General features: G+C 41.1%; 1 protein-coding gene across 2 annotated transcripts in view; it reads left to right on the top strand.

The window, feature by feature from the left end:
• The window catches only part of SLC25A26 (solute carrier family 25 member 26), an 83,083-nt gene that overhangs the window by 2,651 nt on the left and 63,485 nt on the right, over positions 1-16,947 (top strand). For both annotated transcript variants that reach the window (XM_021551006.3, XM_021551013.3), the window contains exons 2-4: positions 1,843-1,999; positions 3,545-3,654; positions 16,677-16,781. In XM_021551006.3, coding sequence (XP_021406681.1) covers positions 1,843-1,999; positions 3,545-3,654; positions 16,677-16,781 — 372 coding nt within the window. The remainder of the gene's footprint in view (positions 1-1,842; positions 2,000-3,544; positions 3,655-16,676; positions 16,782-16,947) is intronic.

The raw sequence follows: 16,947 nt of genomic DNA on the forward strand, positions 1-16,947 counted from the left end.
TTGCCCTGATCCCCACCCCAACCTCCCCTGGCACAGCTCCAGCTGTTCCTGGGTCCTGTCCCTGATCAGAGAGCAGAGCTTGGAGCTGCTCCTCCACTTCCCTTGTGAGGAAGCTGCAGAGCCCTGTGAGGTCTGATCCTCCTCCAGCTCCTGGTGAAGGTTCTTTTGATAACCCTGATTACTGCAGCTGGGGAGGAATTGTGTCCTAGGTGCCTTATGAACCAAAAGCCATTTCTCTTTTCTGCAGTTGCTGCAAACACACAGCTATTGTCACCCACTGGCAGGTGCTCTGTTAGCTACCTCATGAATTTAAATGACGTTTAAGATACAGAACTTTGAGAACTTAAAGAAGCAATTAGTAACTTTTGATTCATGATTTAACAGATGGCCAGATTTAATCTGATTTAATCTGATCAACGCTATTTTGAGCAGATAAGGATTTTGATGAAAAAGAGTGAAGAAGAATCAATGCATTCAAAATAGCCAACTAGATTAAAAGAGTAATTAACTTATTGATTAAACCTTTAGTGGTAGATAGTGAACACCTCTCTGAATCCTCTGTTACCCTGAAAAAAAAATATCAGAGTAACACACATGTGATTTGTTTTCAGGCAGAGTTAAAAATATGTGCAGTTGTTTTTTGGGTGCTGATCTATATAAGGTAGGCTTCAAACTGTGTTTTCTGAATAATGTCTCATAATGGATTAATTTAGCTATTGATGGTGGATTTTTAATCAGTTTTTCTGTTTATTTCAACCTTTTCCTCATGTTTTTGCAAAATAATTATTTTCTGCAATCAGCCATGTTATGGGGTAATTAAAAAAAAACCAAAAAGCCCAGTCATCTAGAAGTACAGACAATGGAAAAAGATTGAGCCCTAGTTGAATCAATTTTTTAGGGTTTTGTTTTATGATTTCTTTGGATAAAATCCTTCCCCTTTTCTTTATGACTTTGAAAACTCCTTTATTTAATATGATTTCCAGTACCTTAAGGGAGCCTACAAGAAAGTTGGAGAGAGCACCTGGTGACAGGACAACGGGGAATGTCTTCAGACTAACAGAGAGTAGGTTTAGATTAGATATTAGAGAAAAACTATTTACTCAGGGGGTGGTGAGGCCCTGGCACAGGTTACCAAGAGAAGCTGTGGCTGCCCCATCCCTGGAAGTGTTCAAGGCCAGGTTGGACAGGGCTTGGAGCAACCTGGGATACTGGAAGGTGTCCCTGCCATGACAGGGGGCTGGAACTAGATCTTTAAGGTCTCTTCCAATCTATACCTTTCAATTATTTGACCATTTTTTTTTCTTTCTATAGGCTTTTATAAAAATAAAAAAAGAAAAGTTTACTTTAGGCTTTGTTTGACAAAGGCAATGAGGGAATGTGAGCACTTTGAATGAAGATGTTTGCTGGAAAAATGAGAATGTGCTTTCTAGAGATGCCTAAGGTGGGGAGCAGAATTGCTCCAGTCTTTTCCTGATTTAATCAGACAGCTGCTGGAGGTGTTGGTCATTTTCTGCTGTCTCTTCATAAGTGACATCCACTGTCTGGCTTTTCTGTGGAATGGGGAAGTGTTGTATTGCTTTGTTTGGACTATTTAAAACACTGATATTGTTTTGAGAATGCCTTAAAAATGGTTTAGAAGTTGTAATATCTATTACTTTCTTTTGTTGAACCCTCCTTGTTACAGCTGTGGAAGCTGTTGAGTTGTAAGGCAATCAGTTTATAAACTGACCTCAGGGAGGATACAGTCAGCAGTGCTTTGGCTTGCACATGCCTCAGTTACTCACCCAAGCACCACTTATGTGGGAATATTAATGCACTTTTCTCCATGGTTTTGTCTTGTAGGCTGGTGGAGTTGCTGGTGTGTGTGTTGACTTGATCCTTTTTCCCCTGGATACTGTAAAAACAAGACTTCAGAGTCCTCAAGGATTTAGGAAAGCTGGTGGTTTTCGTGGCATCTATGCTGGCGTTCCTTCCACTGCAATAGGATCCTTTCCAAATGGTAAATTTTCTTTGGATGATACTTTGTCTTCTTTAGTTAGTAATTTATGTCACATAGGACATTTGTCTCTGTGGCTTCCTCTCCAATGGATGTTGGATTCTGTAAGTCCATGTCCAGCTGTGAAGAGCACTTTCTAGAATTTCAGCATTGAGCAAGCTTGAGCAAGACTGGAGTGAAGGCTGCTGCAGGTTTGCTCTGAAAAGCAACTCTAATTCCTTGGAAGCATTCCTGGATATAAGCCTGTCCTTACTTACAGGAGCACACTGAAGCATTTCTGGGTGCTGAGGAGGGCTTGAGTCTTGCTTCTCCTGGACCCTAGTGTCATGACCCACTCTTTCTTGGCACTGGAAATGAATGGAACTTCAAAGTGCTTGAGCACTGCAGGTGTTTGAGTTAATTGGCCTGGAGATGCTCTGCTCATCTCCCTGAAACAGCAACTGCTTAAATTGTAAAGATATCAGAATACTTTTGAAACTAAGGCTTTACAAAAGTAGATACTTTTAGTCCCTGCAGAGAAAAGGCATCTGAAATTCCTGATGCCTTTGTCCATTTTGTCTTTGTAGGTAGGGATGAAAAAAGAGCAATCTGTGCTGTCGGATGTAAATGTTAGGAGAACTTTGCTGACAAATCCACTGACACCTTCAGATGTTTGATGTCCTTCATAAGGTGATATAAAAAAATTCAGTTCTTTATCTTGGCTGCTCTGTTATCTCCTTTTGAGGTGATAAGCATCTTTTGATTAGCAGAAGGCAATTCACATGGCCCTTCTCTACAATTAAAATCTGTTCCCCCGCAAGACATGTCATTTTTTTCAGTATTTACATCTCCAAAATCTGCACTGTAGTTTTATCTTTCCAACGTATGACTGAGAACTGAAATTATCTTTAGGAAAAGGAATAACCCTTAAGGTGTAAGTGCCTTTGTAGTTGACGGTTGCAGTGAATAAACACAGCTCAAGTTGCTGTGCTCAGTTTAGTTTTGTGCATTTCTTGTTCACTGCACAGAACTTTTACAAATCCTTTAGAAGCTTGAAAAAAAATGTTATGGAGCTAAATTCAAAATATTTAACTGACAATAGCTAGGAAGAAGTTACTAATTAACTGCTACTGAAACAGTTTTGCACATTGAAGGATAACAGAATCAATTTATGTATTATCAATTTAGGCTTTTTGGGGTTGTTTTTCTTTTCAATAATCAACTGATTTGTTTATTTTTCCCTTCCTCCCCTCCTCAAGAAAAGGACCATTCATTCAATTCAACCAAGAGACAGCCCTTCTATCTATGGATATGGAAGATACCAGTTTTTCAAAGTGTGCTGGACATCCACAGCTAATTAAATCTTTCTGTAGGTCACTACTAAATGTGGCCTGGAGTCCTGACACCTTCAATATTAATGGGAGGTTTGCCAGGGTAGCCAGAAACGTAAACTTCTGAAGGGATTTTCTCACAGATTCTGTTGATACTGTTGTACTATTTTGATGTAAAAATATTACAGCCCAGTGGTGGTGGAACAGTGCAATGATTGCATGTATTCTTGAATTTCAGCTGCTGCTTTTTTTATCACCTATGAGAATGTGAAATCCATGCTGCCCCATGGATCTTCCTCTTACTTGGCCCCTGCAACACACATGGTGGCTGCCTCCCTTGGGGAAGTGGTAAGAAGGAAATTCATCTATTGTGTGTCCAGGGGAGGGGAGGAAGCCATTCAGTTGTGGAAACTCGGGTTTGGTGTCATATCTTGTGACAGTTCTTACAGCAGCCTGGTTTGTCACTGTTGGCACAGTGTCTGGGGCTGGGTGTTGAGCTCTAAACACCCCATGCTCTTCCTGCCAGCCCTGGCCACCTCTGCTCTCCTGGTTTTGGCACAGCACTGATAAAATGGGCTGCAGATTGTCTCTACAGGTTTGAGGTAAGGAAATGGGCTGTATGGAAAACAAACAGTCTTTTCTGGCTCTTTTGTAACTTAAACTTAGCTGATGGCATGGTGCAGAAAAATCTGTTGTGTTTGTGGTTCAACTGTCTGCTTTTATTAACTGACTTTTTAATTTTCTTTCCCGTGGGGGCTTAGCTTAGCTAAGCCACCAGGAGAGTGGAGATGCCATTTATTCAGCTGAACACCAGGTGCCTCACTACTACAGCAGCACAGCCTGGCTATTCCCCATGGGAAGCAGCTCAGCTCTCCCTGCTCTCTGTGGAATCAGCTTTGACATCCAAGTAATATTCTTCTGTGGAAAATGTTACTGATTAGATTGAATGAGATTTAGCCAGGAAACTTAATTTAACATACCAACTACATGAAGACAGATGAGTGCAGCACCTATAACCACTCTGGTAGGGGTAGATAGGAGGTGATAGAGGTAGGGCTGGGTGGGATTTCTTTGTGTTGCTGCCTCAGGTGGATTCTTTCTGAGCTTGGTTAGAGCCTGTGCCATCAGGTTGTAACTTCTAACTTAAGGCCATGCACAGAACTTATTTCCATGAAGATTCTCTAAAGGCTATTAAAAATCAGCATGAGGTTGTTTACCACCAATGCACAGCCCTAAAACTCCTTGTTTGCCTGATGTGTCTTGGAACAGCAGATCCAGGAGGTGTTTTGAGCTTCTCAAGTGCTGTTGCAGAATCAAGCAAAATGGCAATGAGGCTCATCAAGAGGTGCCAACACTTTGCAATAAAATCCACCAGAAGAAAAAGTCTCTTCTTTGTGGAGTAGTTTATTCATGGTACACTCCCTGTGCCTGTGAGAATCCTGTGAGAAAATTGCAACCCAGTAATTGAATCTGCAGTAGCCAAAGCCCAGTTGGCTACAGATGACTCTTTCCAACAGAACCTGTTGCCATTTGTTCCCTGTGCTGGTCTGTGACCTTTACAGCTCAGGCACTTGCTGGATTTGTGTTGGGGCTGGTAGAGGTGGTGGAGCACAGGTAAATGAGCTGCTCAGGGCTGTCTCACGTGCTCTGGCTGCTCTGAGGCCAGAGAAATGTGTAATGGTAGGCACTGAAATGGCAGAGTGGCTTTATGGTGTGAGAATTACAATGCTGTAACAGCCATTTTCCACCCCGTTTTCCTGTTTTTGATAGCTTTACTTCTCCTCTTGGAGTGATGGGTGTGAGGAGAGGACTAAGCTCTAAAATAACTGATACTTGATATTTAGAGATTGATATTTAGAGATTTGCTACAACAAATCTGTAATAAAATACCACAAAGCAAGACCTTCTCATATATGTTTTATGTGAAGTGTTAGTTGAGCAACAGAAATATATAAACTAGTCCAGATTGCATCAAGGAGAAAGTTATAATTGCAGTTTTATTGATTAGTCATTAAGTTTCAATCAGGGCGTAACCACTGGGACTATTATTTTGTCAGTAATTTTTTTGATAATATGTACTTTTTTTCCATTTTATACTTCATGATTTAAATTGCTTTTAAATGTGAAGCATTAAGCTAAAGACTGTCATATTAGGATTCTTAATGCATGTCTTTGCATTTCCACACTGTTTTTTTACAAAACAGAGAAATTAAAATTTAGAGCAAGAAAGTGTTGATGCATTTCTAGGTTTGCTGTTCCTTCACTGGTGAGTATAAATGAGTCAGATACCTTCTTGTGCATCAATAAGATGTGAGTTTGTGCAAATCTTAAACGTGTGTTTGTGCTGATTTGTGTTTTGAATGTGATCTGTTAAAAATAATAAAATAGGTAAAGAGGAAGAGATAAAAATGTTGCTTCAAGATATGATAAAATACATGTGAGAAATTGGTCAAATGGGAACTTCTAGTTTTTTAAAACAGCCACTTTTCTGTATTGTTTACAGGCTGTGGAAGTTTACAGGAGAAACAGTCCCCAGGAACTGGTTTGGTCCATTTTTCCAGTTCCAGGCTGGGAGAGACAAAGCCAAGCAATAAAAAGGCAGGAGTAGTAGCAGTGTTTGTTGGTTTGTTTTTTTTTTTTTCCTTTTAGGCAGGAGGAATATAGAAAGTTAATCTCATCTCCCAGAGTGAGATAAAGTACATGCACAATCTGACACTGCTAAGCATAATTATTTCTTCCTACAACTGAATCTCGCTGTATAGAGACTCTAACTATCCCATGATATATTAAAAACTGCTTACAAAAGCACATCCAAAACTCTAGAGGGCAGATACATGTTGTATCATCTCATCAAGGAAGGAGAAGGTTGAAGGATACATGAGTTTTCAATGGGGGAAAAGCCCTTATTATACCACTTGTGTAACTGAAATCTGGAGATAGAAAACACACTTACTGCATCCAGGACTTTGGAATTTTTAATCTTGACTCTGCTTTGCCCTGTATGTTTAGTCTGCCTGTATCTTTAGAGTGAGCTGCCAAATGTGCTTGGAAAACATGATATCATAGGGAGTGGAAAGGAAAACCAGATGTTCTGGAATTTTACTTTTAATATTCTAAGGTGGTACAAGTAACTCTGAGAAGGAGCAGCATTTTTAAGCTCCTAGTGCCTATTTTCAGTAGTAACCAGGTGTGTCTTGCAGGCCCAGAGTTAACTGTACAGATTTTTTAATGTCAGTTTAATATGAGTGTGTATATTAATTACAAGCAACTTTCCTGCATAGAAGTTCCCCCTCTGAGCCTCTCCCACCAAGCTCCTGCAAATGTGATTTTATGGGACAAGTTTAAGATTGTTCCTGTTTGACCAATGAGGTTTCACTCAGGAGTGCCGAATTCAGCACAGCTAATTTGGATTCAGCACAGATAATTTTACATCCCTTTTCCATGGAGATGAGAATAAAGTTGTTTGGCTCACATTCCAGAGAAGGGAGCTGACAACAGCCCATTCCCATCTAATATTTAGATATTGTTATGGTTACAATATGAGCTTTGCAGGATATTAGTGAAAGTTTTGGGTTGTTGCCTGTAAATTGTGGGTTCACTCTTATCTTTCTGACCTTTTGTTCTAGATTAGCTATTTTGGATGACATTGTCTTTCTTTTTTTTTCCCCTACTTTGCAAGACAGCAAACTACCTTGACTTCCAGAGAGGAAGTGTAGGGGAGGACTGAGGGCCAGCATGGGAGGGAGATGTCCTATTCTTTTGGCAGCTGCTGGGAATGACCCTGGCTCTGGATCTTCACCAGCTGAGGTCACTGAGCTGCTTTTGTCCTTGTGCAAGTTTTTAGAGTACTTCAGGATTAAAATTTTCCATTTTCAAATCTGGAGATTTGAAAAGCTCAAAAATTTGTCACTTCAATGGGGAGAGGGGATCATGTGACTCCACAGGGCAAGGTGAGGACAGGTATTTCAAGGTGAAATTCCAAGTTCACTTGGAATTCCAGTGTGTTACCACTTGAGTGACTTCTGTGATAACAGCAAAGTGTGTGGTTCATCTATGATTAGCATCTGACCCTTCAAATTAATAACTTTGGAATTTTTTTATCTGCTGTTGGGTTGTATCAAATAGGAAAACTTCTTAATGCAGGAATTATCTTTCTGGGGATTTAATTTACCCTTTTCTTCTAGTATGAACTTGTTATTAGAAGAAGCAAGCTCAAATCAAGCAAGTTTACAGTTTTGGAAATCATTATTCTGTAAAATGACATTTGAAGTGTGCTTTTAATTCCTACAAAAGAGGAACATGTATGTTCTACCTTACTTTATGCTTGTGGGGTTTTTTTTTCTATATAAAGAGGGGCATTCTAGACATGGTGGACAACACTGTTGTCTGCCTCTGTCCACAAATCACCCACTTCATCCCTCTGCCCTGGCAGTGTTGCTTGGAACAGTTAACTAGTTTCAGTTTAAGAGAAGAGTGGGAATCTCCAAAAGTATATTGGTGTGAATTCCAGGAGAGTAACTGGCTAGGTCAGAGAAGAAAGTTGTTATTAATGCCTGTTCCGAGGAAAAGGCAGAAGCATGAGTCAGACAAATCTGCAGAGTAATGGAAGGAAAATCTCCAGCAGGGTAATTGGCCAGGGCTTTACAGCATGGTAAGCTCTGGAAGATCAACTTGCAGGAGCCCAATCTGACAGAGACAAGGCAGCCACTCACATCAGACATTAAGTTAAGATTTTAGGTATTTCAAACTCTAAAACTTGCAGTGTTGGAAGATGTGACTTTTCAGTTCAACAGGAAAGTTGGACACTCTAGGGAGAGCTGATTTTATTTCAGCAAAGAAGCAATAAAGTACTTATGTCTAGACTTTGGGCTAATGTCTTTGAATATTTTAGCTCTTTTCTAAAAACTGAGCTAATAAATGGACAAAACTTCGTTTTGTGCTTTGCATCCTATCTCGTCTCAAGCACTGTGGCATGTGCTGGCAGATTATAAGTAGTGTGCAAATGACAGCAGTCGAAGTGTGATAGGACCTTTTCCACAATACTGAAACTTTTTTTTTTCTATTTTCACTGATCAGTGCCAGTCATTTTAGCTGTGAGTGTGCCTTTTGTGCTGTGCAAATCTGGCTGCACACAGGCTTTGAGATAGGGAGTACTCTGACCCTGGCAAGATGAGCAGTGGTGGGGAGTACAGCAATGTAGGTGGTCTTCTGAATTAATCGTGGTGGGGTTTGAAATATTCTTAAATTAATCTATGTGAGGTCAGGTCTGCAATACAGATGCTCTGGGATTTTTGCCAAATCCTCATGCAGAAGTAATGGTTAGGAGATGTTGGGAAGGTGAGACTGCTGCCTTTGAGAGGTAGTGGAGAAAGAACAGAGAACGGATGGAAACTCAGAGCAGAGGTTGGGTATTGGTTGTAAATAAAGATGAATGGGGACATGAATCCACAAATGCTGCCAACAAATTCATCATGCAATTAGATGCTGAAACAGCTAATTAAGAACTGTCAAATCCCTAGCTAGCCACCCACACTGAACTTCTCTTGTATGCTCCATGCTAACTGCATCTTCTTCATCAGCTGCTCTCCCCACCCTGCTTTGTGTTACCTGCTAGGTTCAGGGCTTAGAGAACATGCTGCTTTCAGTACAGCTTGATGGTTGTCATGTCTTTTGATCACAGGGCTGATAATCAGTTGATTTAAAAGTATTTGTAGCTCAGAGTATCTTCAGAGGAAAGAAAATTTGGATTAAAAAGTTGTAAGCGAGAAGTAAATAATTTAAAAATATTTCCTGATGGATTGCCTGACTTACTGTACAAGTCAGTTTTGGAAATGTTTGAGACACTTTGGAATAAACTTACCTTAACCAATGTTCTATGCAGAGTTTGTCAGGGATAAGTCTGAATAGCTCCATATGTGGACAAGCCCGTAATTCTTCAAGTGAAAAGGCTGAAGGAAAGAGTAAGGGATCAATTAAAGGAAAAATACTTAATAAAATACAATGTAGTTGAAATTTCCATGTTCTGGGCCAGTGTAACCCCAAGAGAGTGAGCAAATTGCAAAATACTAGTCTTCTTTCAACAGGAGACTTAATGTGTTTTCAGAAAATACTGCCTGTGTTCTCTTGCCTGGAATCTCATTACTGTCTGTCCTCCTGTAACACAGCCTGACCCCACTTGGCTGCTTGGAAACAGTTTTATGCTGGATGGGATGCACCACACCACTTTTGCTGAAAGAACGGTTTGGCTGCTGGATTTAATGAGTTCTTAAGCCTTTTAAAATAAATTTAACAGACTTTCATGCTGAAAGTGTTGCTGGAATAGATCGGATCATGCAGATGGTTCTGTACATTGATTGACTTAAGGGTCTTTTTTTTCTTAGGTTTTAAAGATTTCTGTCTTTAGATACGGTAGTAATTTATGATTCAAGCATCCACCAGGTTAAGGAAGATTTTTTTCAACTTATTCAGCTGCCTGATTTTACTGCTTGAGTTTAAACCAACTGCTTGTGATTACACTGGGGAAATTCAAAATCTCTGGGATGCAGTTTGTGCTGGAGTACAAGAGGTGTGTAACATCAGGCTACTTCTGGTAGGTTTTAGGTCTAGTTTTAAAAAGGAAACAAAACTCTACATTGCTTAAATGTTAAAAGACCAATGTTAAAAGATTTATGCAAAGCACATAAACTTTCAAAACATCTGCAGTGAGAAGTACTTCTGCAAAGAAGTTTTTAGTATCAGCCCTGTCAGATTCACAAACTTTATCTGTTCTCTGCCTGTCAGCTGATGTAACTGGAGTAAGATTTCTCCTTTCTGTGAGCAGAGCTTGGCACAAATTCCCACTGCTGGAGGACAAAAGCTTTCTGAGGTGTATCTGACATGGCTAAAGGAAAGGTAGGCAGGGAACCCACAGCAGGGTTTGCTGGGAATGGATTTGGGCAATTGAAGAGCCATGTGTGGGGAAGGAAATCTGAGAGGGGCAGAAGTCCAATAGCCCAGAGAGGGTTCCAGAAATGATGGATGAGGAGCCAGCTGGGGATTTCAGGCAGCTGAGGTGGAAAGGCTCAGCCAAGATGGCCATTGTGAAGGAACAAGTGTGTGGTGGTGTAGATGATGGCTCTGAAGCAGGAAGGAGGCAGCTCTGGAAAGGAATAAAACAGAGCTGTCATAGATTTGAAAATGACAGGATGAAATAAATCTGCAAAACAGCTCTGCAGATTCCAGGTAAAGCCATCTAAGGTGGGAACATGGAAGAAGTTGAAAGTGTTTGTGCAGAAACACCAGTTTTCCAAATGCTTGTGACATTTGGTCCCTGTGAATGGTCTCATCTCTGAAATAATATGTTGTTAAGCTCTGGGAGGTGCTGAGATCTGAGGGATCTTGCTGGGTGAGATTGTTCTTTGAAGAAATGTTCCCTACCAGCATACAGGGGAACTGCAGTTAAATTAATGAAGACCTTGTTGTGTCAGTCAGAGGAAAAGATGGGACAAAGACCTTGGCATTGTCTAAACTTTCCCAACCAGAGCCCATTAGTCAAAACTTGTTCTCTCCATGGGGTTTAAATTAGGAGTGGAGTCACCTGTTGATGACCCCAGCAGCTTTACACAGGACTGGGTTTCACTGTGCTGGAAGGGCACTCTGTGCTGTGGGGAGGAAATTAAGATTTAGCATATTCTGAGGCTTTGTGCTGAAGGTGAGCACTTTCCCTGGGGCTGGCATTTAAAGAGAGTGGACAGTACATGTAGGGGACAGTTTCTGTCATCCCTGGAGGCAATTCCCTAATTAAAACAGGAGTTAACACTTCAATTCTGGGTTCTCTGTGCTCTAGCAGCTAGCACAGCCTGCTGACAAGCACATATAGAAGGACTTGTTCACAACTGCAGTTGTGACCCACAGTGAATTACTGACCAGACAAACTTGTATTTTTGTTCTGTCTTTCTCAAAAGGGCAGCAATTATTTAGATGAAGGTTTATTGGTGGTTGAAATGTTTTGGGTCTGTGATTGCAGCAGTTCAGATGCTCTGTCCAAGGAATATATGAAACCATATATATGAATACGAGGATATTTCGTGTTCCTCCTCTTTTCTGCTCGTTTTCCTGGTGGTGGGGAGAGTGAGGCAGTTCATCTTCCATCTGCAGCTCACAGCTTATGTTCCCTGCTAGCTGTTTCCAACCCTAGAGCTGTGACCACAGTTAGAAGCAGTTATTTGGAGGATGAAATACTTCGCTAATCTCATAATATTGCATTCATTTTTCCCTTTGTTGAAGAGGGGCATCTCAGGGAGAGCTGAAGAACCAAGCATAAATTTACAGAGTTTGGAGAGGCATGGAAAACTGCAGTGCTGAATTCAAGTTTTGTTGAGGGCCTTTGATATGAACCAAGAGGGAAATTTCCCCTTTATTCTCCAGATCCAGAGGAAATCGGTGCAATTTAAAATTTTTAAATTTTAAACTTGCCTATTATTTTAATAATTCAGTTATCTGAGAAAGGGAAAAGGACGTTTTTCATGTTTCAGATTAAAAATAGTAACTTCCTACTTAGAAGGGGGCATTTGACATAGAAACTGAGATGTTCAGATTATGACATATTAAGCTATTTTTAGAAGCAGCATTTTTTTAATATTTAAAAAAACCCTTGAAACAGAACACACAGAAAATCAGCAACAAAGCAAACTTGAGCTCTAAGGTAGCTTTTGTCTGCAGCAGTATAGTCAGGGCTAAAGCAGGTTACACTTAAAAACCCAAAAAATCCCAATTTATTGCTGCTTCTCTTTGAACGGGATCTTAGAGTTGTTCTATTTTTCTTGCTTATTTTACATTCTGTTCAGCAAGCAATCCTTCTGACCTTCAGAAATGGGGTGAGAGATTAGGATTTTGTTAGCAGATTGACTGCAGCCTAAACATATGTCCTTTGATAAATCATAGCATCTTTGTTGTTGTCATTTTTGTGCAGCAGCTTTTCCTCCCTAATGGGTTAGTGATTATCTTGCACAGGTATTGTGAGGTTTAGCCTAAAGTTTCTGCTCTCTGGATGCAAAATTTTATGGTGTCATAAATAATATTATTTGATTAAGAATCAATTTATGCAAATGACATTTAAGAGAAACTGCCCCAGGCATATTCCTTTAGTTTTGTGATAAGTATTGAAATAATACGGGGAACATCAATTAAAGCTTCCCAGCCTACCCGGGCAGATAAAGTCCCTAAAATTAATATCCTGTTTGAGAAATTTAAATATCAAAATCCTTTAGAAAGGGTTCTAAATGGTTTAAAGCTGAAACAAAATACAAGATTTCTGGAGCTTTCTCCATGTTTCTCTACTTAATTTTCAATTAAGTAGAGAATTTCATAATTTAGCTATGCAAGGCAGAGTTTTGCTCGGAGTCACTGAGTGCAGGTTCCTAAATCACAAATTCCAGAATAGGGCTTTGTCCTGAGTACCCTTCTCCTGCTGTGGAGCAGAATGGCTGGCTAATTAATAAGTGGGAAAATATTTGGTCTTGATGCTCAGTTAAGCCCAGGTTAGTGCAGAGAACAGTCCAGCTCATTAGCCAGGAGCTCATCCTGCCAGAAATGGGGCTCACTCTTCAGCAGGGCTAATATCTGTCTCTTGATAAAGATAACAAGTGCTCAGACTTGATGGCTGGGGGAGCTTTTGGGAGTGTGAGTCAGACCATCAGCTGTTATGGTCTGACCATCAGAATTTATGGGCAATTCTGACCATCAGAAATTATGGCACCTGCTCTGTCCTCTTCCAAATATTCCTAGGTACAACTCGTGCACAGTTAGTGGTCAAACTGTAGTGGAGGTGCCTAAAAGCAAAATGTGTGTGTTATCTTTGATTCTCTACCAAACCCTACAAATCCAGCCAGGGGGAAAACACTTTTCCTGGAGTACAAAGGGTGGAAGGAAAAGGCTGTTAATCCAAATAAGATATGTTAATATTTGGATCATAATATGGCACTGAAGACTAGGAGTTGTATTCTTTTCTGAAGATGTTGGCATTGTCCCTTTGTCCTGAGCCTCTGTGTAAGCAGAACTATGCCCCTTTTGTTCTTTTTTATTATATAAAGAAAAGTGCTGGATATTGTGCTGAATTAGATGAATCTGCCCGATTCTGAACAGCTGCTCCAACTTTAGGTGGGATTGGCCCCATGCAGAAGTTCCAATTTTAAGATCAGGTGTTTCCAGTAAACTTAGTGAGCCCATAGGAAAGGCTTTGGGCAGGTTCCTGGTGCTATTTACAGCAGATCTGATTTTCTGTTTGCTACAGCCACATTTATACTGAAACAAACTGTTTCAATTGGTATGTATATATATATATATATGTATATGTAAAGTTTCTTGGCACTTTGGAGACTTTATTTGCACTGGTCATTCTTCAGAACAACCAGGACAGTCTGGTTCCAACATAAATCCCACCAGGAGATGGCAGCGTTGGTTCGTGCAAGGGGTACCCAAAAGTTAAAATGCTTTTCCCTCGACTGACAGTGGAAAGGAATTACCTTAATTTAATTAGAACATACACGGTCTTAGCAATACATAGATAAATGTTAATGAAATACACCTGTTTTTAGCTTTTGTTCCTGACTGGCTAATGCAAGTCAGTAAATTAAAATTAAATTTAAAATGCACTTAGGTTTTTGTCTGGATGCTGGAGTCACCCTCTGACCCAGTAAATGATTTGAGACAAGGATTTTGAAATTCAGTACCCAGTTGCTCAGAAGTGATCATAGCATTAAAAAGATGGAAAGGTAATAGGTGCTAATATTGCAATTTCTGCACACCTGCTCTGTAAACTATTAACAGCTTTGCTTGTAGCTGTAAAATCAGGTCTTCCTATAGCTTAAATTTGAAAATTCTTGAGCCTTTTGTTTCAGTATTATTGTCTTCCTGCCCTTGTGGTATGTATAGATGTGCATTGACATTGTGCTGCCTGACCTGGTAAATAAAGAAGAAGCTTATAGGGCAGCACCTTAAACTTTCCTAGCATCCTGATTCTGTCTTTTTGCTCCCATCAAAAGATGGGAATAGCCCCTGGCTCACTGGGAAAATGAGTGTGGCCCCTGTCAATGGGGTGCTGTTGTCTGATGCCCTAATGTCAGCTGGGGTGGCTGTGAGCCCACTGCTGGACCCTCTCTCTGGCTGGCTCTGGATGTTCAGCACAGAGCTCATTTGTCACAAGGTCACCCCCAAATCCAGCAGGATGCACCAGGAACACCCTGAGCCTGGTGGCTGTATTGTGCTCCTCTGTGCCAAGCAACAGGCTACATATGTGTGAACTCCAGGAGATTAAAAAGCAGTTTCTCCCTGGGACCTTGGTGATTAGGGAGCTGATTGTTATTGAGCTGTGTTATTGTCAGTGTTCCATGTCTGTTAATCCTGTGGTGGATGCAGGTGGAAGTGTGAGTGTGGGACCTCACCCTTCCTGCGCCAACTGCTCAAAGCTTTCACATCTGAAAATTAAAGTGTGGACTCTCAGTGCAGTGTTGCCATACTGGTGCTGCTTGAACAGCCTTGCCCCAGAAAGCACAGCCTGGAGAGGTGCATTGTGTTCTCTCACCTTGGGCAGGATTACCTGGAGGGGGCTGCAGTGATGGGATCTGAGTGTGAGAGAGTTGAGATTCTTCTGCACCCGCCAGCCAGGCTGGTACTTTTTTAATAAGATACATGTGAACTTAATCTTGCATACTTCCCTTCAGAGCCCTGCTCTCCACATCAAAAGCCTGCTGGGGTTGTTGTTGATAGGTGCATGTGTAGGAACAAACAAGGTAGCACTCTGTAAGTTCAGGAGCACAGTGGAAATGTCACCGTGCAGTTCTGATGTTGGCAGCTGCACCTCGTGGCTTTTTGAATACCAGAAGTGCCCTGTGGAACCAATCTGACAGCACTGCCCAGGTGACATGAGCCTTTATTTCCTTTCAGAACAGCACAGTGTAATCATTGTTTTTGTTCTTGTGCAGCCACAGACTCCCTTGGAAGCGCAAATTCAAATGGAAGAAACATCAAAGCTAATTTGAAATGAAATGCACCCCAAGTAGTCGGGGGAAATGGAGACATTACTTTGTAGCCACCCTTCTCCTGCCAAAACTGCAGCACCCCAGATGTCAGGAAGCCACGCTGAGCTCTTTGTCTGGTCTTGATTGACTAGATTGTTTTCATCCCAGCCTTTTTAAAGCTTTCCTCCTGCCTCCATATTTTTAAGGAATAAAAAGCTAATATAAGGACACGGAGTGTTATGAAGCATGAAGTTCTATAAATATTTATGCTGAACTATCAAAAAAACTTGACAGTTCTTATTTTCTTGACAGATTGGGGTCACTTGTTATTTTTGACCCTGAGAATTGAAGAGCACATGGAGTTAGATCTGTTTGTAATGACTTTTGGATATTGTTGTCCAGTAAACTTGTAGGAATGTAACAAGATAACAGATTTTTTTCTTGGTGTCTTTGTGAAAATGAAACTTAAACCTTGTACTGTTTTACCCACAAATGACCACTCAAGTTACTGTGTTTGTGCAATCTCCAGTGAATTCCTGTACTTTCTTTGGCACACATGGATTTCCCACTTAGCTGCTTGGTTTGCCACTTCAGATGGACAGCTTTCACCTGGGCTGCTCTGCACTTGAAGTGCTCTGTGATCACCTTTGTGTCTGGGAACTACAGTGTGTTCCTGAGCCCAGCACAGGGTGGTCTCAAGGCAGGCAAAAATCTGGCAAAGCCCTGTGGGATCTGCAGTGTTTTGCCACCTGTCCCATCACTGCTTTAAATATCCCTGGAGCCAACTGCAGACAAACTCTGCCTAAAATTTTAAGTGCTGATGAATAGGCATTTTCTAGAGAGATGAGAGGCTCGTAACTCCCACACTTCAGGATCCTCATTCTGTGAAACGATGTGCACACAAGCTTAACCCCTACCTCAAGCCAAAGCGGCAGGTGAATATTTAAAATCCAAGCCTGGCATTTTTCAGCAAAGCTGGAGCTTTTTGACAGCAGCCACGTTATTACATCCAGCTGCAGAGTCCAGTAAATTCATTTTGCAGGAAGGGATCAATCCAGTGCTTTACCTTGAATGAAGCATGGTGTGTATTTTAAGGTAAACCTTGGAATATGTTGTGTCTAAAGCTGACCAGAATGGCTCCCACTATCAGTCACTAGAGGGCACAAAGGAATTACCAAAGAAAGAAGTTTGTTGGTCTTACAGTCCTGAATCTCCACTTTAAATCTGTGAAAGTGTGGGGGGAACAGTCCTGTGGAAAGGGAACAGTCAGTTCCTGTGACTGCCAAAAGACAGTGTGGATTCAAATTTTGGTTTTATCAATGCTTTTATCAACTCAAATCTACTGCTGCTTTCAAAGTTCAGGTTCTTTCGCAGGTTGCCTGTCTCATACGGGTTCCATCCGAGGTTGTCAAGCAACGGGCTCAGGTTTCTCCTTCCTCGAGCACTCTCCGGATTCTCTCCCACACCTTGTACCACGAGGTGAGTCCAGAGCAAATTTCCTCAAAATTTTCATCCTTCCCACTCAGTGCCATACACATCCAGAAGCATTCCTACAACTTTATTCCAGTTCTGTGCTTTCCCAGCACTTTTCCATCTATTCTCATGTTCTGATCAAGGAAACCAAGCCCCCACCTCCCCCGGGGCA

Source organism: Lonchura striata, chromosome 12 (genome assembly GCF_046129695.1).
Source record: "Lonchura striata isolate bLonStr1 chromosome 12, bLonStr1.mat, whole genome shotgun sequence".
Lineage (NCBI taxonomy): Eukaryota > Metazoa > Chordata > Aves > Passeriformes > Estrildidae > Lonchura > Lonchura striata.